Source organism: Linepithema humile, chromosome 3 (genome assembly GCF_040581485.1).
Source record: "Linepithema humile isolate Giens D197 chromosome 3, Lhum_UNIL_v1.0, whole genome shotgun sequence".
Classification (NCBI taxonomy): Eukaryota; Metazoa; Arthropoda; class Insecta; order Hymenoptera; family Formicidae; genus Linepithema; species Linepithema humile.
Window position 1 is genome coordinate 31,738,535 of NC_090130.1, and position 27,538 is coordinate 31,766,072.

The following is a 27,538-nucleotide window of genomic DNA, read 5'->3' on the forward strand; positions in this document are numbered from 1 at the left end:
TGCTTCATCTATTCGTAAACTTCTCGATCAACGATCTCAATTTCATCTTCAAAATATGACACATCGCTGTATTTAGCAAGAGCGATAATCTTATAAACCTTGAAAAAGTTCAAAGCCAATTAATGTAAATTAAATCTTATATATACTACTTTATATATACTACTTTAATTTCGCAAATCTTACTCAAGTGTTTTCAGAAAGTTTTTCAATAAAACTTTGCTTATAGATATATTTAAATAATTTAAAAACAAGTAATTTTAATTTAATTTCAAATTACATCACGATCAATAACTGTTTATAGCGCTCATACATTGTATTTTGTTGACATGAGTCTTTTTTATTGATAAAAAAGAAATTTTGGATGTCTTATTTGCATCACGCAAGTGTGACATTGGGATAATAAATTTCATACATTTCGCGATAATCTTTAAGTAGCAATGAGATTTAATTTAGAGCAAAATGGCCAAATTCGTGACGGGAGTTTTGCGCTATCTTTTGCCGATGATGTCAAGTGTTACGGAAAAATACGCACATGTTCGTTATTTATCGGCTCTCCTTTGCAAACAACACTTCTTTGTGGTTAATCTCATAAAAATTATACACTGAGATTAATAAGCGCTGTTCTGTTGTAACACTACTGCATTCGCGACGTTGCATCAAAATAGTCTTCGGACAAAGTAGGGCACACATAATCAAACTGACGAAATCTAGTATTGCGATTTTCTGTCGCAAATAGTGTGTATAAAATCGCAATTGGATTCCTGATTCATTAACAGAGCAATTTACTGATCCGATGTCATGCGCATATTATAGGATTATGATCACCCAGTTTTATTTTACATTTTATCAAAGCAATTTATCTATTGTACAATGCAATTTAGACGATAGTTTTTTATCAGTAATTTAGCACGTTTTCTTAATGAGTACAGTAAAAAGATTATTGCTACAGGTAATGCTAGGTAATAATATTGTTAATTAAGATACGCTCAATGGCTCCAATGTCATCTGCTAAAAAAGTTAATTTTAAACTTTATTTAGTAAAACAATAATTTACTTTGTTAAAAGCGTACTTGAATGTAGAACATATTTAAGTATAATTATATTTTTTTTTAAATATTGATTAAAATAAAAAAAGTTTAAATAAAAAAAGAAAATTTTAGAAAAAAAATTTCTTCAACATTTAATATCGATTAGATAATTCGATTTATAAACCTTGAGAAAAATTAATTCCATACTGAGAAAAAAATGGTTACGGTAATCATCTCATTACAACTTATAGTGTTCTTCGGCGCTAACCATATTTTTATAGATGTTATAATCATAATAATTAATTTAAATAACTATATTGTATGTTGTTACACTCCAAAATGAGATGTTTGTTTACTAAAGTATACTATTTTATTATATTTAAAATAATTGCAACTTTTGTAGTAAAATTTTTATGTTGATTATATGATTGGCAGCACTGTACGTATAAAATTATTATTGCTAACATTGTAGTAACAGATTCTATAAAAATGAATATCTGAACTATAATTATTTTACTATATATCCAATTAAAATTTCAAAATATTATATACTTTTTTCTTAGTGCATAATGCCGTATTGCGATGTTATAATTATGTTCTACAAACATTCTAAATAATGTATTATCAAGAATAAATTTTATCCTCTGAGTATAATCTTAAAATTAAATGTCGAACTATAAACAGAATGTCATTTGCCGTTACGTCAGACGTCACAGATAGTCCAATAGTAATCATTCGAAGGCTGATTAGTCTAAATGTACGCGTGCGGTAGATATAATATAAATTAAGATTAGGTACTTCATCACTAGAGTAGTTTATTAATTTAATATTATTCGCTGCGCAGAGAGCGTGCAAAGCTTAATAAAAAGTTTGAAATATTTATTCATAAATGAAAATGGTGGAGCATGCATCACTATCAATAGATTCACATGAATTTAATCATGTTCGACCTACACCAGTGATTAGCTTTATCAGAGCTAAAAATTCTCAATAATATTAAATTTCAATGTTTGTATATATATATATATATATATATATATATATATATATATATATATTATCTCACGAGCAACTTTTCTTCCGCGATACTAGAGACTCAATTGCTTGTGAGTAATTTGAGATTTGTTTTAACGTGTGTGCAAATGTAAACTTTTGTTTAGCGGAATCGTTATCGTGAAATTCTTTCGTTGTGGTGGATCATCGAAATTAATAAATATTATATTCTTTTCTTTTCTCAAATTATGAATCTTCCATTTCTAATTATAGAGTTTCGATCATTCAGATATAAAGATATGCAATATCATCGGTTGCAGCAATTTTTCAAAGTTTTCATCATACAGAAATGCGACTAGTAATGTGTTTGATGAATTAAATGGTGCAATTCAATGGTAATGCATAACTTGTTAATGTGTTAATATGTAATTCGCGGAATGTTACGCGGTAAAATTTTCCAACCGGATTACTTGTAAAACTTGCAATTTGCAAGAATAACGGTAAGTTTGATGCAAATTTTCCGTTTCTCATTGAATATTTATTCATATGCAACTTGAGATGATTCTGATAATCATATCATTGACAGATAATGATGAGGTAAACTTCCAGAAATAAAGTATCTATACATTTATCATTTTGTAACAGATTATCTCTGCTCTACTCATTAAGAGTGATATAAGCAACTTTTATCTCGCTCGTCGATATTGAATTTCGCCTGTTTTGCGTCGCGTCCACGCACGCGGGGGTTACGTTTAGATGTCTCTTGGTCGTGAATTAGATCAATATCGTTTGCGGGTTCATTGAACTGACACGTGTTCGACATGCACCACCGATGGATGCTTAATTAGCGTGATTTTTTATCGCGTTCGTTATGCACTCGGATACATCAAAGTCGGACAGATGATAAATCGGTCGTGCTTTGTGCTCGTATCGCCATTACTTGCAATAATCAGCTTAAATATCACATGCGCTTTAACGTTTTATCCCAGAGCGAATTAGATTTCCGCTGACGTCTCTCTATTATGGAATTAACCAACAGGGATTTACGTTCGAATCATTTGGATTCGCATATCTCATAGTGTTAAAATAAACGTATCGCATGTTACGATAAGTAACAGGAAAATATCTGCAATCCGTTCAATCACGCAAATGCCGTTCCTTCGTTTCGTTTAATTTATATATATTTTTTTCTATACTTATGTATATACATATATATATATATATATATACAGGGTGTCCCATTTTATTTTAAACGGTCAAATATCTGGAAATCACGGGATTTTAGAAAAAAATGTTTCGTACAAAAGTTTTATGACTTCGAGGGGGACATGAGATGGTGCCATTGTATATATATATATATATATACATACACACATTTGTTATTATTTATATGTAATCGCGAGGTGCATAAACAGATTTTATTAACTTGTTTTTTGATACGAATTGAATATACACTTCGACCTTTTTTTAATGACGTGTTTCACGTGTGATACGCTATATCTGTAAGAAGATATTACGCTTCCGCTGGCGTTTGTCTTTGTTATATGATCTATGTTTGATCGTGAGTGTGTGTGTGGGTGTTTTATATCGTTTTTTTATTTATGTTTGTAATTTGAAAGGCGTCTATCGTAATTTTTATGGCTCTGCAACTCTTTGAGAGAATCAGTAAAACGAAAACAAATTAGCAAAAAATTCACTTGGTGAGTGATTAGTGCGTGCGTTCTCCTTAACAAATATTTCCTCAAATACCTGCTTCTCATTTTGCAAATCATTCGGTGAATTAAAGGTGATGCAAAGCGGAAAAAGCGCAGAAGAAATCTCATCGTCTTATCGTCTTATCGTATGATCTGTGTGTTGAATAATGCGCAATTTATACGATCAATAATGCGTGCAAGTTCTGTAAATCTAACATTGTTACAGAACATATTTACAGAACATTTTTTGATACCGAATAAACTGACAGTTCTGATTTTGATAAAGTAATAAAATTTTGATAAAGTTATTCAAAAAAGAAATTGGAAGATTATCGCCTTTGTGGTTCGTAATGATATTGGTATCGTGCATCGGTATCGATATTTGTTTGATGAATCACATATTTTATGCATTATTCATAAATTATTGTTTTTATACCATGAATTATACAAACAAATTAAATTTTATGTTTTTATCATTTATATTATAATTTACGTTTATGAGAAATTTACGATAGATAATGCAATATTGATGATTTGATTGATGTAATTTTGCAACAATTACATTATGCGGCATGACTTCAATATCTTTAATGACTAAAAAAACTACAAAATATAAAAAATTTACTGTCACTTAAATGTCAATATCACTGAACGATATTGAGGAAAAGTATTGATACAAGCAAATTCAGCGAGGGTAAATTCAGTTTATGTAATTTTTGTAAATATTAAATAATATTTTTCATTACAAATAATTTACGTATTAAACAAATAATAATATTAAATTAACTAAATTTTGACTTTGTTATTGAATTCCTATTTATATCGCTCTATTTTTCTTATTAACTTAAGCACAAAAAAAGCTGCAGCAGATGATAATTTTTCTGATTTTGATCGTTTAAGATATATATATATTTTAAACGGTTAAGATATATATATATATATATATATATATATATATATATGTACATGTCTTTTCAAACACATTATCCTTTTTATTATATTTACAAGAATTAAATTATTATATTTTATCGAATTACTGTATTGTGTGTGTTATATCAAAAATAATTAGATTATCATTCTCTACCACACGAGCGACACGTGTCGACGATAGGTGTTTCCTCGTATGATCGCGTTATACGATTCGTGTGCAATGAATCATATTTCGTTTCGATGCACAATTTGATCAAGCAGAGTAGTGTTATATAACAGCCGACACGGGCTTTTTATGTAATTTTTTATATATTCTAGCACTTTTTTTACATCTGAATAGAGCGCAGATTATATTAGGATAATGTTATTTTGAAGTAAAGAATAAATTTCTATTATCTCTCTCTTTATGTCCAAACACATGAATCGAACAATGCTCTTTGTCATTGTAATTAACTCTTTTAACAAGAAAATTTGAAAGTAAGAAGATCGCGTGTTTGTTGCGTCAATAAAGTGACATTTAGCTGCTTTTATACTGTTATGCTTTTATGCTTTTATGTTGCTTTTAAAAACATAGTTTACTGTTCTTAGAATAGAGTTCAAAAAGTGAATCGCTGGCAAAAATTATCCAAATCTACACGATATTAGTTTCGTGGATCAGAAATGTATATGTTGTTAATAATTTATTGTTGCATAATAATATTACTTAAATATAAATGTTTAAAAGCAAATTGTAAATAAAATATAAATAAAAAGCTTCTGGAATTCGTTAAAGAGTGAAAGTTTGGATTTTAGCAAACTCGATATAAAGAAAAAATCTAAGACGATTGCAAATTTTAAAGGTAGTCGATGTGGTCATGACAAGTGCTGATAGCGTTCATTCGTTATCTTGGGAATAGAATTTCGAGGAGATAACGTGGAGAGAGCCATGGCGTCTCCGGTCACTGATTATCGTTGTTCTTTTACAGAACCGTGATAGATATAGTTTGTTGCTCAGGAAAGCTACTGGAAAAAAATCACTAATATATAATTATTATTAATCACTATATATATATATATTTATCACTATATATAATTATTATTAAAAAATTCGTCTAAATTGCTCAATTTTTTTTAAAATTTTAAATTCAATTTGAATTGCACGACAGCAAGTTGTTTCTATATATGTATATAAGGCACAGAATAATTTGCGGGATCCACTTTAAATATATCTTCATATTTAAAATGAATTTCACATATTACGAATTCAATCCAAGCTTTAAATAGAACTAAACGCACCGTACATGGAACATGGCGTATAGAAAGTCTCGTCGAAAGGCGATTGTCAGGCTAATCGCCACTTTTCTCTTCGGACGCTACGATTACAAGACAATAGATTACTTATATACATCTGGTATATGAAATCACGTTGGTTATACCCGACAACGATATTAATATCCTTAGAGCAAAAGTTCGGTGACCCTTGACATCGACTTACAAGACAATACTGGGCGATTTGCACTTTTGGTGGACCCAGAGAGGGAGGATGACGACGAGAGGAAAAGGAAGAGGAAGAGAGGGAAGAGCTCACTCGCATCAACCTTGACCTCTGACATCCCCTTTTTCCACCTGCCCCTGTAATTCCCACATACTGATTCTCTTCCCTCCTCCTCCTCCTCCTTCTCCTCCTCCTCCTCTCTCTCTCTCTCTCTCTCTCTCTCTCTCTCTCTCTCTTCTAGTTCTCGCGTATTCTCCGGTTTCAACTCCTTATATACATCTTACTTACGGAAAAAAACCAACGATCGATGTCTAACAAGAGGCACCACCGCTGAAAATAGAAAGTCTCCTGAATGTTGAACCAGGTTCCTCTCGTCTACGCTCTCGCCTTTAAAACATCCTCGACAGATTGAGGAAATTCGGGTACTGCGCAGGAAGAATTCTGATAGAGCTCCTGACCGATATATTATGAACCTCTTCCCTGAAATATTTTCCACATTCTCTTACAATTTGTTTTCATTAATTTAACTGCCTGCGTTAAACTTTTTCAAAATTTAAATCCCCACAATTGAACAATATAATATAAGCTAATAAATAGTTTTTTATATATTGAATTTTAAAAATAAAGAGTAATATGTCTATTTTTAAATTGTAATAAAAATAAACACAAATTTGTTAAAATAATATTAAAATTACTTATAAGAGTAAAATATTCAGCTGTTAACAAAAGAAATTATCACAATTTTGTCAAATTTGTATAAAATTTATTTAATTAATAAATCCTTAATTTTAAAAATCGTAATATTTAAATTTTAAATATATTGTAACAAAGAAAATAAATTTTATTAAATAATGAAATTGATTGATCGATGCAAAAAAAAGTATAGATACAATTAGTAAAAATTGCACATTGTAAATTTATTGATTTGTGACATTTATGCAAAGAATAGTCTCATCCGTTATTCTATCTATAAAAATATCGAATTTTATCTAATATGTGCATAAACAAAACATCTGATGATAAAATAGGTATTGCAAATAGCAATTGTCGAGCTACGATCAGTCATGACAGTCCGACAGTCTCATCATTAAAATATCGATAACACTACCAGTTTTGTGCCTGCCGCAATCTCGTGGCAAGTCGTGTAAGCCACTTACAGACGATGTAGCAAAAATACAGCAGAAGATAAGTAATATTTTATATTTACGCCACTTGCTAGTCATAGATTCTTGATGAATTGTCTCATTCAAGATAAGTTGATTGAGCAAAAATCAGTTGACTGAAAGATTGATTAAGAAAAGAAATGAAACAAGTTCAATGTTATTGAACGGTCAACATTTTATAAAAAACATGTAGCAACAATTATATTAATAATATTTATTACTGCTATAATATTAATGTTTAAAATTGCAGAGTATTATAATAAGGACTCTAATATTTTTTATAATTAAATTATTATTTGCAGTAGTTTTATCATATTCATATTTAATTAAATTTAACATTAAATTTTTTTAGTTTATCTTTTTTCAATAAACTCTTCCTGCGTAACAATTGTGTATAATTTATATTGTAAAATTCCAAAAATCTGCAGAGGTATATGTAAAATAGATTATATAAGATAATAAATGATATTGCAAATGATATTTGAAGAAGCAATAGCTTTGTCAATGCTAAGGTGCTCGTTACATGTTGTATTTCAAATGTTGTTTTCATCATTAAAGAGTTGCGTACTTGCTCTATAATAATTATTGCATTTGCATATTGCATTGGTAAATACTGAACACTTTGAATAATAGCATTACTATTATGTTATAAATGTATTTTTCTATCGGTGTATAACTGCATCACTGATTTCCGCATTCTTTTCCAGATACGTAATCCTCCAATATTTTCTAATGTTTTTAGATATCTGTAGAATAGAAAATTCTAAAAAATATGTAAAATTGTAAAATATATAATAAAAATAATATTATTTGTGTATTACGCGATAGATATGCAATTTTGGCACTGATTATTTTAACACTGATTTTTCATTATGTCTTTTGTTTGTATTTCAAATTAAAAATAATGATTAAATAAATTTGGTACAAGTTTCTTGAATCTTCATTAAGATATTGCCAACATCGAAGGAAGAAATACATACGAGACGAAGAGTCATTTTATTTGTTCTTGTTGACTAAAAGATGAATTATCTATTTAAACTATCTATTTTTATTTGGCCATTCAATTGTGTTAGAAGAAATATATATTTTGCTACGCGCTATTACTTACGCTTTGGTTCTTAATAGTTCTTTCCCTATAAAAAAAAAGAAGATTAAATTTGTGACTAAATAACCAAGATTAATATTTACAAATTTTTCAGTTTTTGTATTTTTGCATGGCCAAATAAAAATACAAAGACTGATCAATTTGTAAATATTAACCTTGGTTATTTAATCTCAAATTTAATCTTTCTTTTTTTTTTTAAGGAATAAAGCTATTAAGAACCAAAGTAATGGCGTAAGTAATGGCGCGCAGCAAAATATAAGAAGGTTATTTTACTTATTTCTGATTGAGAATATCAAAGATAAAATCTTCTAATATTTAAGTGTTTTTACTTTTACATTTATTTCTTTAAAGTTCTGCTGAAGCAGAAACTATTATATTTTTATGAGTCATCTAGTATACGCATTTGGAATCAGTTTCATTTTCAAAATGCTGTTTGTGTACGAACGAAAAAAAAACCCAGTAAACATTCGATACCCTATGTATATATATGGAATATCCATAATGTGAAAAAAATGTACTGTATATACTATGTACATACATAGAATATACCTCATGTGCATGCCACAAATGTGTATTGCACATTCTTGCAATATATTCCATGTATATACCACGAATGTACACTGCATATCTTTGGAATATACGTATGTATGTACTATGGACATCCTATGTACATACATGTGGTAATTATTTCACATACATAAGATATGCGCTGTATATACTTTTCACATTCTCTGTATATACATAGAATATACAATATCCATATATGTATATACATAGGACGTACATAGAATGTCCTAATGTTTATTGGGAAGTAAGTCCTATGCTTTACTCAGTGCGCTTTATTGATGCAACGCACACATGCGTATAAAAATGCGTCATGATGCATTCGAACGAAGACAAAAGAACGCGATTTCTTCATACACGAAAATAAGCAATTTTTATCACTGCGTTTTTTACGGTCGTGATGTCACGTATGCGATTTGATTATCGCCAGATAATCAAAAGAGAGACGTGCGAAACGTAAATCAAATTTTTTCGAGTCTTGATGCATAAAAGTTTCCTTGCAAATTGTTGTAAGTTACAGATTTATTTTTTATTTTTTCACAACCGAGTTAATAAAGTAATATTTTAAGATAATTTTTTTCGAAGCTATGCTAAAACTTATATCATCTTTGTGCTAGCACAGAATAAAATTAATCAATTTTTTTATTGTCGTAAACGTATGTGTGTACATATATAATAAATTATTTATTCGATATTACATCAATGGTTAAAGTATCAATATTTCTACACACGTGTATCATTAAATGTAAAAAATTGAAGTTACTTTTTATATAGATGATTTTACGTATGTAGTATCTTGATATCTTCGTATAAAAAAAAGACCTTCGGTCAGGATCTGTACTGTATCATTTTCATTTTTATTTTATAGTTTATTGTTACGTTTTATTTATTTGTGAACAAACAAAAAAAAATACAATAAAAATTCTATAAATAAAACTTGCTTCCCTTGATAGGATTAAGTATTTTAATAAAATAATTTTTTAATGAAATTTAGACAATTTATTAAACAAATGATCTAATTATTGAGCATTAATTTTACTCTCTCCGAATTATTTCGGATAGCAAAAGAAATAGTGTGTGACCACACTTTCTATGTATATTCGTTATTTTTATATCAACACTATAAATTGTGTAGTTACATCACGATATTCTCAAGTTAGTCGAGCCTTGCCTTGCAAGTTATTCCTAAACAGTAATGAGCAACAAGTTTGCCTTCGTTGTTGATTTTTACTATCTTGAAATGATTGTCATGGTTCATTGTTCTGCGTGGTCAGGGTAGAGCAGAACAGGGCGACCTTGCATGATCAAGGTCGCTGGTACTGTAGCCGAGTCTTCTTCGTGGATCGAGCTTTGCAACGTATCATTGGACTTTTCGATCTCGGACGGTGCAACACATCTGCGCTGCACAACGCCAAGTTACACAGCTCGGGTAAACGTGATATCCTCGTCGCTAAACGGCTCTCCGAATCCCAGTTCGTCGTTGATTTCCCTCTGCAAAGAACAATGTGGAAGAGGTGGAAGTTCTGCTACATTTTGCTACATCTGTGCGTGGGAGCGTGGGGTCAGAAAACCGCCCTTGATACGCCATTTAACATCAGATTCCTTCGCGCCTTTCGGAATTGGAGTTTTAACGCTTTTGGTATGTATGATAAGAGAGATATAAGAGTAATACAAAAACCAAACTCATCTTTTTGCATTTTCTTTGAAGTTGAAGAGTGGAAGTGCCAGCCAATTACTATTCACAGGCACAGTTGTATATTTTTTTAATTCTTCTTTTGAAATGTAAAGTCAAGAGTGCACACTCATTCTGCATCTTATTGTCAGCATAATTTTCAGGCACGAAAAATTTTAGACCCTATGAGTTTCTTAAGACAATGAGAAATTTCCAAATTTATTACAAATTTTGAAAATCAGAAACATTTGGAGTTTTGTGAAAAAACGTGTGTTCGAATATTTGTGTACGTTCGAATCAATTACGTCCTGAAAAATAAAAAGCACAACGGATATAACACAAATATAGAAGAAATACATACATATGATACATCTTATATGACAAATTCTTATTATTTGTGTCTTATTTTTAGTGTTTTTTATTCTTTCTTATGTCGGCTGTTATTATATCTAGATAATCGCTACGGTTTTTTATCATATTTTTATCTTTCACAGCTGTATATCTATTGAAAATCATCATGCGTTACTACGTTACACTAAACAATCGTGAACTATCTAAAAATTTATATTGTACAATATGTTATTTGCTACACACGATAAGTCAAGATAGAATGCGAGAATTATCTTCATTTGCACAAACGTGAATAGAATATTTTAAGTATCATATTTATAAGCAAGGGTTCTATTTTTAAATAAAGATATAAGTGTAAGATATATTTTAAATCAAAGGAGACCATAATCACAAAATAATAGTACGATATGTCTAGAAAAACATTGGTTATAGTTTGCAATGCAAATTTTGGATAATTATTCTGTGACAGAGATACATGTGCTATATGTTCTTGATTAAACTATTAGCTATTTGCTCTCAGCTATTTGCAATTTTTTACAAAGTTATTTTGCATCTGTTTATTAATACTTTTTCACTGATCTCGCCAATTTAGCTTGGATAAAAAAACAAAAAAAAAAAGACTTCCAACTCATTGTCAGTTTAAAGGAAGCGGTTTCTCTCCGGCAAACACGACAAACGAATGTAACTCGCGTTTTCGCAAAGCTTCTTCCTACTTCGTTAGACTGCTCTTTTGCATAATTCATTGTTGTAACCGGTATAATTTGATGTACATACCGGATTACGTGCGCATTATTCCAGACTATATCGTTATTTAGTAAAGTATTATTTTCATTTATTAAGTGCTTTTGTTTATCAAGTATTTTTTACTTTTTAATTTATTTGTATACGTGCTACATTGAACATAAATGAATACTTTCTTTTTACTTATCGCACCGCTTGTGCAATTATTATATGTAATTTGTTAATTTTACAGGTAAAACAGGAACAGAGGAAAGATTCCTGCAAATCGCAAAAGAAGCAAACAAAATACAAAAAACCGTTCCCGACCATATTCCGTTTCCTTGCAATGTTACAGGTGAAATATTTCATAGTTATTCATATATTATTCACAATTATTTTCTTATCAATAATTATTCGAAATTGTCTCATCGTTATTCTTATGATTAGCGCAAATGTATGTATTTATTTTTATCACAAAAATAATACTTTTATAAAAAACTTCACATTTCATGATTTCTATTTTCAAATTGTTAAAACTGCTTGTAAAAATAGTGACAGGTGATGACATGACATTTCATTTTTAATGCATTATATTTATTATATTAATAGCAGAATTTAGCAAATATTATTATTGAAATTTTGTAATTTTCAATATTGTATTTTTATAATTAAATCTTAGAACCCTAATGAATTAAAATTTTACTACAAAAAATCTTCTTAAATAAACTGAAAAATGTGGTTTTGTCTCAATTAGAAGTTATTTGACAAATATGACAATATTTCTGTTGCAGAAAAGTCAACTCAATAGTTTGACCAAAGTTGATGAAATAAATTATTGTAAAAAATATAAAATAAAAGTAGGACATCATTTCTTTATTTAGTGTTACATGATTTATATAAATAATAAATTTCAGGTAGTCGATCGCCCGAGGTGCCGAATTCAGTGCATAAATTAAGACCGGGTGACATTGATGTCATTGCCGCGATGGGCGACTCGCTTACAGCTGGAGCCGGAGTTTTCGCAAGCAATGTATTACAAATTTTAATAGAAAATAGAGGAGTTTCTGCGACAGGAGGAGGTCAAGGCACATGGAGGCAATATCTAACTCTTCCTAATATAATCAAGGCAAGTATTTGTCATTTAGCAATCGATATACATGTATATATTTACAAAAAAAATAAAAATTTAACCCACTGATGATATTATGTGTGATAATAAATTCCCAAATAAAATATTTAAATATAAATTCTAATATTTCTATATAATTCTGAATTGTATTACAATTGAATACAATCAAAATTATAGAAATATTATAATTTATATTTGGATATTTTGTTTTGCATTTTATTGTCATAATAATCCATAAGAAGATCAGTTCCATCTGTTGGACAGAAATATGATGTTAATCTTATGCTAATATCAATAATGTTGTAATCAATAATACATTCGTTGTTGCATTAAATCATAAGATTCAACACATTACGTTGGATTACGTACAGCAGGAAAAATTTTTGATTGTTGCCGTTTTACATATACCGGGATTTATAATGTCTTTTTAATATTTAGTAATATTTTGGTACTTTGTAGTAAAATATATAAATACAATTCTTTTACACAAAAAATAAATAGACATTTATTTCGATGGCAATTTTTTCCCAAGCTTTTGTATGCATGTGTATTCCACTCAGTTCTTAATTTTTTGTGTAAAAGTTCCATATTACTTTACTTTGTTTTAAATACTAAAATTATTAAATATATTTAAAAAAAATTATAAATCTTAATACTGATAAAATGGTGACAAGAAATGTTTTCTGCATCTCATGATTTAATGGAGTACCGAATGGATTGTTGCAACATTATTGTTACTAGCATGACATTAACATTACATTTCTACCTAACAGATGGAATTGACCTTTTTGTGGATTCTCGATCCGTTTCTCACTTTGTATTTTGAAGATTTATGGAGTGTACACCATAAGTTACTGCCTCTTAAGTTTTGAACCGTTGATTAATAGGCAACGCAATTATCGATTCGTGATATCATGACGATTCTGATCGTATTAATATCTTCGTTACATGTATTCATGAATTGATTTTACATTGCATAACGTTATTCACGTCTTTTTCAGTACATTCTTTCTCCAATTGTAGTGTCGTATTAACGTATTATATAATGATTATGTAAGAAGAAAAAAAAAGACAAACATATTTTTTATATTTAAAAGTTCGGCATCTGACGATTAACAGTTAGTCTTCAGGATGTACTTAATATAAGACAGTTAACGCTTTTACATCCTTTATTTCTTTAATATTAATAAATAATTCTCTTATTAAAAAAATTTTTTTTTTAAATTTATTTTTATTTGTTACATTATTTTTAAATTATTATTATTATTATTTTTAAAAAATTTAGGATTAATGTAAAAAATTTTTTTCTACTTTCCCGTACGCATAAATTTGAAAAATTATAATTGAACCGGTTTTATCCCCAGTAAAAGTACTAAAGCAAAGGTATTAAGTACCTCATCATTTTACAATATCCCGCTTTATGAAACCCTGGATGTACAATTATTTTATTTTGAAGCTAAAAATTTTCAAAATATGTAAATATTTCAATCTTAAAACTATATCCATGATGTATATATCTAATGTCGTTTAAGTATCTCAGTTTCTGAGAATGGGTACCTGTGACACCGGTGATAACAGTGGCTGATTTCTATCTCTATGTTGTTTTTCATAATAATACCTTACTAACTCTCGCTTTACCATTAGTAGTTGAAAATTAATTAATTAATTACGAATTAATTCGTAAATCGAGGTGCACTCCTGTATGTAATATAAAAAATTTATATTATATATTACGGCTTGTGAGTTAAAGTGTAATTCGGTAGTAATTGTGCACAAAGTGTGTGTCGAATTTTTTTATCTTTAAAACATATATCGAATTTTAATATATTGAATTTTCCTTTATATTAGGAATTCAACCCCAATTTGATAGGATATGCTTTGGGAGATTCTTTGGCGTCTCACGAAGCATCGCAGTTGAACGTCGCTGAATCCGGTGCTTGGTCCCAGGATATGCCTTACATGGCGGAAATACTCGTCAAAAGAATTAAAAGAGATCGGAGGATAGATCTGCAGAAACATTGGAAGGTTTGTTATGCTCAATAATCTGTTACAAATTTGAACAACGAGAGCGTGCAATGTTTATGTTATTTTAATTTATTTGGTTGAGATGTGTTTTATATCGTAATTAAATTAACAACGGGCCACTCCATTTAGAAAATATAAGAAAATATAAGCCTGCGTAAAAATTTATTGATTTACTTAATTTAATTAAAAATTAATTTAAAATTTACTGTTTTATCGTTGCGTAAAAATTTATTGTGTCATAAACTCTTAATTTTTTACGAATATTCTTTGTTAATACATTCTGTGTATTCACAACAAATCCTAGCTTTATCTAATCTGTCCCAGATTTTGTTACTTTTGATTATTAACTATTATATGGTGTTCTTGATATCAAATGGTATTATATTATATATTGATAATAATAAATCTGATTTACAGTTCATTTCACTGATGATCGGAAGTAATGACTTTTGTACTGAACTATGTTGGGTTCCGTCACCTTGGTCAGTTCTTGAAAAGCACAAAGCTGATTTACTGCAGGTGTTGCGGACACTGAGAGATAATTTGCCGCGAACTTTCGTGGCGTTGATTCCACCACCACATTTGAAAGCTCTGCTCAAGGCTGCTAAGGACAGAAGATCGCTCTCATGTTTCCTCACAACGGATTTGGAATGCTCTTGTCTGTTTGGTCTTGCATTTCAAAAATCTATACCGTTATATTATGAAATTATGACACGGTAAGCAATAGAATCATGACTTTATTATTTTTTATCAAATATTATAATAATTATGTGTGATCATGTAATTTAATTTGCGCTTAAATGTAACGCCAGTAACGCATTACAAAATATTTTAATAATAATATTGAAATTAATATTATTGAGAATAAAATGCAGATTAATTAAAAATTTGAAAATATATTTTTAGATGGCAACAGATAGACATAGAAATTGCTGCTCTCCCAGAATTCCAGAGAGACGATTTTGCAGTTGTAGCCCAACCTATCCTGTTGGAAGCATTCATACCACTTGCTTCAGATGGATATAGTGATATGACATATCTAAGTAGTGATTGTTTCCACGTTAGTCAAAAGGCCAACGCTCTATGTAAGTTTTAACTTTCCTTTAGTTAGAAAGTGTATGTACTGCATAAATAGCTAATTTATCAAAATTAAAAATTATGTTATTTTATTTATTTTATTATTTAATCGTAGCGTTTCTAGTTATCATAAAAATGTCTCGCATTGCAATTAATATAAAGAAACAGTAACTTGTGTCTGTATTATATCTGATCCGCGCAAATTTTTATCTTGCCAAATCTTTAAATATGTTTTGTTCAGAACAAAATTTTAATTCAGTTTGAAATGTATTTGTTAAAGATGTGTACTTGTCAAAGATGTATCTTTCTTGTACTTTTACAGATGCAAACGGAATATGGAACAATTTGTTGGAGCCAGTGGGTTCTAAAAAGACGAAATGGTCCAATTTGTTCGAATCATTTCACTGTCCGACGTCGGAGAGACCCTATCTGACTACAATCTTAAATTCAAAATAATAGAATCTTTAGCAAAACTAGTTGCTCTCGTGAGAAATATCGGTACTTAATAAAGGAAATAATATTGTTCCAGATTATACGGATATATTCCGTTATTCCGTTATTAAGCCATAATTAATGTAAGAATTTTTCAACGGAAACGCAGTGCCATGATTACTTAAAGTGCCATAATGTGTTTATTAGCTCTTTATAGAGTTCGAAATCAAAATATAATAAAAAATTATTTTAATTATTATTATTCCATAAAATCTATAACGGGTTATAAATGGGGGTTATAAGCGTAATCTTATTGTCTATGATTTTCTAGATTAATGTTAATGTAGATATATTTAATATTTAGAATAACATATTAATATATTTAATATTTAGAATTATACATTCAAACTGCAAAATGTGCGAGTGACCTTTAATGCAATTTTTGAAAAATTGCTCTTAACGAAAGAAAAAGTATTATATAAACGGAATAAACGGATGTTAGTATAAGAAATGTAGTAAGCGGTTTGTCGTAATCTCGGCTGTAGGTCTCGTCACTCTTACTCACGTACTTTGTCTACCATCGCATAGGAATACGAAAGAATGCAGGGGAACCGTGAATATGTTCATCGTAAGTGGGGGTCACATCGATGGGCGCACGACGAACGCGTCTTTCTTCGACCCGTTTTATTCATGTTTAGTGGTGTCATCCGGTAGTACTGGTGAAGAGAATCGTTCCTTCCCACAAGCGAATCGCGAAAAGTTCCTTGAATTATCGTTTTGCGATCATTTAGTGCAATAATTCGGTGCCAAGATCATTATTTCAGTGTCTGTCTCACGATTATATCTGCGTGCGAAAAGTTGCGTAAAGACTTTTACGTAAAAAGAAGTGTCAGTTTTTCAATCGAGGACATCTTGGAAAATTTCATAATTTAACCGGACCAATTTTAAATGCAAAATTTACACGTGGAGAGCAGTTGGAAAAAATTTTCTTATAATGGAAATTTCCAAGTTGTCAACGATGAGTTATATGTAACGTTTAAATATGTTTAAATATTGTAATGACGCGGAATAGCAAATCGTCAGATGGCAAGGTACATATATGCACCTATATATTCTATACCAGCCGTAAAAATTATAATATGTAGCCAAAAAATTTTCATAAATTAAATGTACATGAAATATAAGATTTGCTGAAAGAATACTTAATTAATGCTAATATACTTTTAATCATGTTTGACTTATTAGAAATCAACCCATTATTATTCACCTATTCTGTTGACCTATTATTTTTTATCAAAAATATATTTTTAGATCTACAGTGCACGTGATTGTTTTTACTGACAGTGAAAAGTTCCCCCTAATAATCATGTATTCGTGCCTTCGATGTTCTGTCAACGTTGTTTCTTACTTTTTCGTGTAACAGATGACAAATTGTATTTTCTAAAGATATAAAAGATGATTTATGAAAATGCCCAGCGGTGCTAAGGCGCGAACTTAGACACTAGCGAAAGCGCGTCTTTCGTCTCTTATAGGGGATTCCGTAAAGCGACACTTTCGAAACCTTTGTTGACTCTTTAGCTTTTTTTTTTCTTTTTGTGTTTCTGGTCAAATTATGCGAGAACATTGTTCGTCATTGGTCAGTCGTTTGCATTTCTGAAAAATTCTGAGTGTTTTCTTACAGAAAGAGTCGTTATCACATTATATCATTATCGCAGACGTAATCTAAGGTAAAACATAATTTGAAATAAAACGTAGGCTTAATGTTTTTTTAATCGAAAGGCAGAAAAGATCTGATATAGCAAGGCTATATCATAGGCTAGGCCTCCCGGAAGACGCTCACTTTCTCTAACTCATAAATATCGAGGCTAATGAGGCTAATGAGGCTAAAAAAGGCTAATCATGGCTGCTTTAATATCGCTGATAAGGAAATAATTTCTTTTCTCATCTCACGCGGATTTAACTGTATCTCTGAATTTACGAACGATAACTATACTTTTTAGTAAAGATCAGAATATTATCCAGTATCAGTGAGATTAACTAAACAAATCTCTATGTCGCGACAGGTGTTTGTTGTTAAGTAAACGATAATCTGAAAATCATGGTATTATTGAAACAATCCTCTCGTTATATACCAGCGCAATAACGACTTTTGTACTTGTACGCCAAAGTTTGCAGTTCTCTCCAGTCGAAGACGCGGAAGATCTGCCGAGGATGCTCGCGTTGTAGGAAGCACGTCGATGAGGACCGGAAGTCTCGTCTGACCAAGTCGAGGACCGAACAAGATCTTTCAGCATGAAATGAATAGCAGTTCAAGCACAGGAAAGTCCGAAGAAAATTGAAAAGAGACTTTCTTCGGTTACTAGCTCTTGAAACGTTTGCTGATAGCTCGCGAGAGTCATGAGAGTCCAGGTGATTTATTTGTTTCTCGCCATCGCTGGCTTCCATCCGGGCGGATGTGTGCCCTTCATGGAATTCTTGCGAAGCATACTTCAAGTGGGGAAGGTAAGTTTTTAATATTAAAAAAATATTATGAAATTAAGATTCCAATTCGATTAGATTCTAATTAAACTAAAACTAAAGATAACTAAATTTTAATAACAAACTATTTTTCTTTTAATCACAATACAAACGCATCTTTTTGTCATTTTGAATTACACTAAGACTTAGCTTGAGGCTTTAAATAAAATTTAAAAGATATTAAAATCAATTTTTATATAAATTGCAAGACACTTATTAGAATTCATGTAGCATTCATGTAGCGATAAAAGTGGGAAATTTAATACTATTAATATTAATTTCCCCGTGTGAAATCAGTGGAAGTGATATTATTGTTAGTAAATTCGTAGAAGATTATTGTGAAGATTGCCGAAAATGTTTTAGCATGCAAGAGATTATCTTGTCTACTAAAAATTGCGCGTGATTTGCGAGTCAAAGTCAAGTTTTGTGTTTTAGGTGAATGGTCTGTAATTTTTCCACGCATTTGCAGAAATATTTGTAGATGTCAGTAAAATTTGAACATAGTGTTGTTGTTGTTAAATAATAATATTGATTTCATAAAAATTTATATAAAAATAATAAGAAAATTATTTTATTTGTTTCGTAGTGTAACATTATGGTCTAATTGCCAGTATAAAAAACTTTTAGTATTATTATCAAAAATTGCAATAAAATCCATTAAGACTTATATAATAGAAATATTGATATTAGGACGTGGAACCGGAAGATACTGACGCAATTCGAAAAGAAAAGTGTTTTGCATTCCAAGCAATTGGAGAAAGGCCGGAACCTTTCTTTTAGTCGGCCTTGTCGGCCCGTAGGAAGACCTCATGTTATGCGGTTTATGTTCACACGGGGCTGTTTCAACATATCTAAATTATTCTGTGATTTGCTTATTTTATTAACATCTTTTTTGAACTTTATATAAAAATTCTTACACTCCTTTAAATGCCACGTTATTCTATTGAAAAAAAATCAACAAAGATATTCCGTATTCATGATATAAAAGATTAAATTTAACTTTTAATACTAAAAAATAGTTTTCTTTTTAAATACTCAATCAATTATTTTAAAAAACTTTTTTTAAGAGTGGATTGAAAAGGTATGATATTTTATTAAAATATAAAATATCATATATGTAAATAATAAAAAAATTGGCATTGTCCAAAAGCAAGACAAGATTAGAGATCATAATGTCTTCAGCTGTATAGTTCTAATAGTAAGACTCCATAGTAAAATAGCTCTGCATGTGTTATAATTCTTGCTTGCGAAGATATGACCGACAAATTATTTTTATGCGTCACAGTATTTGAGTTGCGCCGCGACACGGTGGAATGCAAATCGAAGAAAGCAAGAATGTGACGTGTGTCGAATGCTAAGCGCGCTCTAATCGACACCGCCTTAAATGCCCTGTCAGAAAAAGTCACAGGTGAAAAGTCTCATTCTGTTTCGAAGATATATTTGCACAATCAATCGTAAAAAAGATCATTTTGCATTTACAGAGAGCAAAGAAAGCTAAATTAAATAAAAAATAATACTGAATAATATCTACAACAATATAAATATATATTTAACAATAATTATCCACAGTATTATAAGTATATAGAGAATCATTTACATAAAATTGATTATATAAAAATTTTGGAAGCAAATTTTCAGAGTAATTATTGGAATAGGTGCAACAGATGTTAAAAAATATTTCTAAAATACTGTTGAACATTACATACTCTACTTTCATCACAGTATTTTTAAATGTCGAGATAATTTCCTACTTAATAACAGTAGTAAAATTAGTAAAAGAAAACTTATATATATTATTGTATGAATAAAACTTATCTTGACGGCAGTCCAACTATAAATTGTATTTTGCGAGTTGCATAAACTTAGATTATGTAAGTAAATATCTGATGATGTATGCCACTTTAATAAAGATACGAATCTTGCGTAATTAGAGGTATTGTGGTCGGATGAAGAGTGGCATCAAAGCGTATCATATTCCATCAAAGGAGAAACTCATTTGCCCGTAATATGACCGCTTCGCCGTACAGATTTAAAGAAAGTATGATTAACCACGAAATAATGTTAATTCTTACGTTCTGTTTTAAAATACTTCCGCATTTTAGATATTATATAAAATTCATATTTTATATATATATATTATATTCATTAAAAATATTAGCAACATTAAAAATAATAAGTTTTTGATATACATTCTTGTACGTGCGCAAAGAAGATGGAGTCAAGCGTGTAATTCAATCAAATGGCATAATTTTCAGAATAAAATTGATGAAGATGGAGTTTCGTATCCTGTGCTATACAGTAACGTACGAAGGCAACCAATAATCCCCGAAAACATTTCGTTTCCTTGCAACGTGAATTTCGGCAGGTATGGCGTGTGTGTGTGTGTGTGTGTGTGTTCCACACATTTTATATATAATTATATACATGTATAATTTCTAAAGTGTTTAAAAATTAATAATAATTCTATATCCATATTCTTTCTCCTCTCCTTACTTAATCAGTGATTATGATTCCGATGATTTCCATACTAATACATGCATGTAATTTGAACGCAAATTTAGTGTCAAATGTAGTCACCCAAGTCTTCCTTAATGTTGACAATAAATTTTAGATTTACATATCAAACGATTTGGAAAAAATTTGATAAACTGCAAATATATGGGTAAAATTAAAAAAATCACATTTCTCTCTTGTTTACCGCAGATCCTTGTCAATACCAAATAACGTTCATCGTTTGAGACCAGGCGACATCGATGTGGTGGCTGGCCTCGGTGATTCCTTAGTTGCCGGAAGCGGTGCAATGGAGGAGTACGCCGTAGGAACTTTCATCGAGGCACGCGGGGTCAGCTGGTGCGTCGGGGGCCAAGGCAGTTGGAGGCAGTTCTTCACGCTTCCTAACATATTAAAGGTACATGAAATGTCAGAAATGTCTCAAGGTATTTTCATCTACATTACATTTGTCCTTCGTCACATGGTTAAATAATAAAATAATGCACGAATGAATATTCAATATTTCATGTTTTAGCACAACATCTCGTGTACAATATACATAGTAGTAAGAAAGTATCATTTATACGTATAATAAAAAACCATAAGTCTTCTGCTTAAACCTTAATACTCTTCACTATCACGGTAACAGGTATTTAATCCGAGGTTAACTGGATATTCTACCGGAACGGGCGAGTTTATTTCCACATTGGCGAGGCTAAATATTGCATTCCCGGTCGCTGCTACGGAGGACGCATTACACCAAGCGAGAATCTTAGTGCAAAGGATCAAGGATGATCCAAAGATAAATATAAAGAAACACTGGAAGGTAATAATCTGTAATTTTTATGGCAACAAAAAGCGATCAAAATTTATCGACAAAAAGAAATAATGTCGTGTGAAAATTCCCATACACTGAAAAAAAAATTTTCTTAATTTTAGTAAATATATTTACTAAAATTAAATGTACTTAATTTAAATAAATAATGTTTATAATATAAAACTTCTCAATTAGACTATAGTAAATAATGCATTAAAATTAGAAAATAATTTCTTGTTGAAAAATTTACTTAAATCAAATTCAGGTTTAGTATATTACAGTGCAATAGTTGTTGAAATGTAGTAAATAAATTTTTAAAATACTGAATCCGAATTTTTTAATTTTAAAAATAGTGTTTTAATAAATATTTGTTTAAATTCATGTTTCCAAACTTTTAAAAATAATGAATAGTGCACTTATAAAAAAAAAATATTTTCTCAGTACAATTTATTACATTTGAGGAAACATGTGCTGGAATAAAATTAATATATTCAATAACAAGAGAAAGAATATTTTATTTGGAACAAATAAGTTTTTAAATTTTTAAAACGCATTTTTTACTAGTTGTTTTTCTTTCGTTTAAATGTTTTTCTGTATGTTGTTTCGCAAGAATTTTAATAACTGCATTCAGTAGAAAAAGCTCAATAAGCGATTAGTCATTATTACTTGTGATTGAAATAGTCTTGTAAATCTTTGATAGATTTAGGAAAATAAATCAATCAAAGCAATATCAAATCAAATAAGTCAAAAGCAATAATTATTAAGAGATAGAACTACTTTTTCTGTTGAACGCTATTGATACCTTGTATTTCTATGGGTATATATATTCATAGTTCAATTGTATATTCAAGATCTTAAATTTCGTCGTGGGCATTCTCAAGACTCCACCCAACTAATGAAATAACTGTACAATACGTTTTGAGACCGTACTTAATATGGACCGTACTAAATAATGAAACAAATTTATTCTAAATTTTTTAAATTGTCAAACTTGTTGTTTGTATGTAAGAAAAATATTCAAAATTCAAGTTAACATTTTCTCATTTTTATGTTCAAAATCAGTAAGTAGTAAAAAATAAAAGCTATAATTTAGTACATAATAACTATATTGTAAAAAATTATTTTTACAAATTAAGAATAATTTATTTAATAGAAAAATCATTTTCTTAAATTAAATCAATATTATTATGAAATCACTAATTTATAAAAAATAAGATTTATATTTCAATAAATATTGACTATAATGTACAAAATAATTCTTACAATTAATGATTTTTTACTTAATAAAAAAAGCATTTTCTTGAAATAAATAAATATGATTGGAAAATTACTAATTAGTAAAAAATAAAAATTATATTTCTATAATCATTGATTGTATTATACAAAATACTTGTTATAATTAATAAATAATTTTCTTTATAATGGAATTATGTTCTTCAAATAAATACATGTAATTTCTTATTTAAAAAAAAATGCGTTCACAGTTGTATGCAAACTAACGATTTACTAAAATTAAGGAAATTTTCTTTTTTTTTTAGTATATTTTTTTCTCAGTGTACAATTCAAACAATCATTTCTATCCATTTTTTAGCTTATTACGATTCTATTTGGAGCTAATGATATTTGCTCGGCACAATGTTACGATCCTCAACAATTCTCGCCAATGCGTTATGCTTTGCATTTGCGAAGAGCACTCGATTTTTTAAAGGTTGCACTCCCTCGCACTCTGGTCAATCTAGTTCCAGCTATAGGTAATTAAGATTTAATTTATTTTTATACAAACGCGTAAGCAATACGATGCATATTGGTATATCTCAATATTCTTTCTAGATTATTATTTTTCTCTAGCATGCTATAATACAGCATATATTTGTTGCAGTTACATATTCTTCTTTTAGCTTGTCACTGGATTTGCCTATGTATTCATGTTTATTATTTTCTTTCTTTCGCAGATGTCACGGTGTCAGTTAGAGTAACGCGGAGCGTCATGTGTAATATATTACATCCCCTTTATTGTGCCTGCTTGCACAAAGGTAATCGACCGGAAATCACGGCGTCAAAAATGTCACAGCTGTATCAGCAAGCTGCCGAAACTTTGATATATTCAGGACGGTACATACTCAATGTTCAATGAAAAATAAAATGTATTCTACTTATCTAACAACATTAATCGCTATCTTTTTTTTGTTTTATTATATCTATTTATATATTAGTCTTTTCTTATTCGATCTTCCAAGTTTTTGATCATATTTTATGTTTAATTTCTACTTGGGAACTTGGGACTTGATATGGCATATAAAAAATTAGCAATCATTATACATATTGTTGTTTTTCTTTTTAGATATGACAATTCTCCAGACTTCACAGTGGTGTTACAGCCATTCATTAAATTATTCAACGCACCTAATGCAGATCCTATTCGCGCGCCACCGATCGATTCCAGTCTGGTCACATACGACTGTTTCCACTTCAGTCAGAAAGGACATGCAGTCGGTAAGAGATACATATGTTAATGTTTATCGTGCTAGCTGTTTAATAAATATTTTTTATTCGAGCAAAATAATAGCTTTATATCAAGCTATTTCAAATTTAATATAGTATTGAAAATGTTACAATTCTATGTTAATTGTTATAATATTAATTATCAATCAATATTCACTGTTAGCGATTGAGTAACGCCTGTTGACACATCAGAAGAAACGTCTAAGAGTTAAAAAGGCTGCATTCTACTAGGCTGCAGACTTATGAATTAATGTTACTATACATGTCAAGCATGACAAAAAGAAGTTTAGAAAAATTTTTTACATAAATTACATTTAACTTATGAAGATAAATTATTATTATTATTATTATTTCATGAATTATAACTTATATAATTTATTATTAAAACATTATATTATTGCTAACAGTACAATGTGCATTTAATTTTTAATTTTATTTTGAAAAATTAAAATTTTTTCTATTTCTTACAAATTAGATAAAGCTATTAAGCTATTAATATTAATAACATAATGCATTCATCAGAATTAATTATTCTTAAACTATTCTATCCCCGATGTACATGATTAAAATTGAAAGAATCGGTTAAGTAGTATCTCGATAGGTAATAATCATCATCAATTCTTTGCAGCTGTCTTGTTGTCAATGTGAGCGTGCGTTCATTATGTAAACCGTTAAGAGAAATAATTAAGCGTTTCTTAGATGGTGTCAACAAGAGTCATGGTGAAAGAGAACGTCACCAGCTACCGTTACCGATATTCATGCCATTCTTACACGAAAATAGTAAAATTTGTATAATATAAATGTTGTGTGTAATATTTAATCATGCTCATTTTTTTTTATTTTTAGGCGCCAATCTTCTGTGGAATAATATGTTAGAGCCGGTAGGAAATAAAACGGACAGAGGATTGCCCAGAATACTGGAGAAAGTACTCTGCCCTACAAAGAATGCACCCTACATATTCACAAATGTTAATTCGCGATTTTTCCATTTGACCGGAAGGCAAGATGAAATTGTGCCTAGATAACGCGAAGATTGACAGCGTTCGATAATAATTTAGCATGCCACCATTAGATAGATGTTAATTATCTTGATAAGTTACTAGAAAAATATCAATGCATTTGATATCGATTATTCATGAAATTTTTAAATAAAGAGTTACACAAATAACATAAAAAATTGAATAATATAAGCAATATAAATTTAATAATAATACGATTTTAATGTAATTAAACATTTTTATTTATACATGTTCAAATAATCGGTATATAAATCATTCCCTTTCTTATTATAGTATCGTTATACATATAATAATTGGAACTTAATAGTTTTGTGCATGTTTTTAAGAAGAATGTGTAATCGCATAAGGTCTGATATTATTTTTACCTCATGTGTCTCAATGTACAAAAAAAAAGTATAAAATAATTAAGTGCATTTTACATATATGTATATACACACACACACACAATATAATATATTAATATATATAATATAGAATAAATCTATTTGAATTAATAATCGTTTTATTATTCAAAAACAAATTAAAAATACTTGTTGCATATTTTTTAAATTAAGAATTTTTTAAAATTATTACACTACTAAAAATATTAATCTTTCTAAAAAATTAAAAAAAATATATCATTTATATATTTACTAAAAACAAATTTTTGAAAATAAATATATATTGAACAAAAATGATAAGATCAAAATTTATTTGTTATAATATTCTTCAAGGTTCTAAAAAAGATTTACAAGTATGAGTAAAAGATTTATATGATTTTTTATGGAAAATTTTATAAACGGCCCATTTTTTAAATGGTAAGTACAAAGTTCATGGGACCCAGAGCTATTTTGAATGGAATGCCTATTATGGCACCTAAGTTTAAAGTTCAGACTACGTTTCGTAAAGCGTCTGGTGAACGGTAAACGTGCGAAAAGTATGGGGATTTCCAGGATGCGTCATATTGGGAAGTATCTGATTTATACGAGCTCAGAGGACTTCCCAAAATTTTTCTAAATATCCGCATTCCTGTGACAAATATATGTATATTAAAAAATTTGGCAAAGGTTAGTAGTAGATTTTAAATTTAATTATTCTTCATTCTTTGTCATCTATTTTAAGTAACTTTACAATTAAAAATACAAATCAATAAGCAAACTTTTTCTGTTTTTCAAAGTAATTCCGTCAAAAGTTCATGAAATACACCCTTTTTATTTCTAAAACTAAAATCATTATTTGACACTGCTATATGACACACGTATATACATCTTTGTGATCGATGAGTTAATACTAATAATAAGATTTAACAAGATGATTAATTTATTCTTGCTTATTGAAGATATCAAGGATTAATAATAATATTAAAAAATAATAATACTAAATAATAATATTAAAAACTGATAAGGAAGAAGGAATATCAAGGAAAGATAAGCCTAAATAGTTTTCAATGTATTCCGTACATTAAATTAGTTTCTCTGTCGATTCGCATTTACTACCAAACTTACTCACAGCTACTCGATCCTTCAATCGAAAGACTAAATGTGCCGGACTATTTGATCTCACGCATAAACTGACAATTTTTTAAAGCAATAAGCAGAGAATACATTGAACTTTTGCATCAAGTGTTGACTTCACTTATGTTGAGATAATACAAAGTTTACGTCGCCGACCAATTAAACATATCTTCCAATTTATCTGAATTGACCCTAATCGACTTGGTTTGATTGGAATAAATTTCAGTTAAATTCTGATCGCGTGAATTGTTTATCCACGATCCTGACGATTAAAAAGTTTGAATTTTCTTGACACATATCTTATAAGAAATTATATCAAATAGTTTTTTTTTCGCTCGTCACT

General features: G+C 29.4%; 2 protein-coding genes across 4 annotated transcripts; both read left to right on the forward strand.

Annotated features, from left to right (window-relative positions):
* The first annotated feature begins 10,234 nt into the window (after window positions 1-10,234).
* LOC105670413 (phospholipase B1, membrane-associated) lies at window positions 10,235-17,584 on the forward strand. The gene is made up of 7 exons (XM_012363933.2): window positions 10,235-10,590; window positions 11,948-12,049; window positions 12,609-12,820; window positions 14,672-14,848; window positions 15,266-15,564; window positions 15,755-15,933; window positions 16,248-17,584. Exons 1-7 carry the CDS (start codon window positions 10,455-10,457, stop codon window positions 16,379-16,381), a joined length of 1,239 nt encoding a protein of 412 aa, XP_012219356.1. The 5' UTR covers window positions 10,235-10,454; the 3' UTR covers window positions 16,382-17,584.
* Window positions 17,321-27,093, forward strand: LOC105670414 (phospholipase B1, membrane-associated-like). Of its 3 annotated transcripts, none has more exons than XM_067352209.1 (9): window positions 17,321-17,448; window positions 18,526-18,859; window positions 21,130-21,239; window positions 21,578-21,782; window positions 22,014-22,190; window positions 23,773-23,932; window positions 24,134-24,293; window positions 24,523-24,674; window positions 25,530-27,093. In XM_067352209.1, exons 2-9 carry the CDS (start codon window positions 18,755-18,757, stop codon window positions 25,706-25,708), a joined length of 1,248 nt encoding a protein of 415 aa, XP_067208310.1. In that variant the 5' UTR covers window positions 17,321-17,448; window positions 18,526-18,754; the 3' UTR covers window positions 25,709-27,093. The 3 variants fall into 3 exon arrangements, with proteins under 3 accessions (XP_067208310.1, XP_067208312.1, XP_067208311.1); XM_067352211.1 differs by having other exon boundaries at window positions 24,134-24,214; window positions 25,530-25,702; XM_067352210.1 differs by having other exon boundaries at window positions 24,134-24,214; window positions 24,523-25,672.
* The last annotated feature ends 445 nt before the right edge of the window (window positions 27,094-27,538 follow it).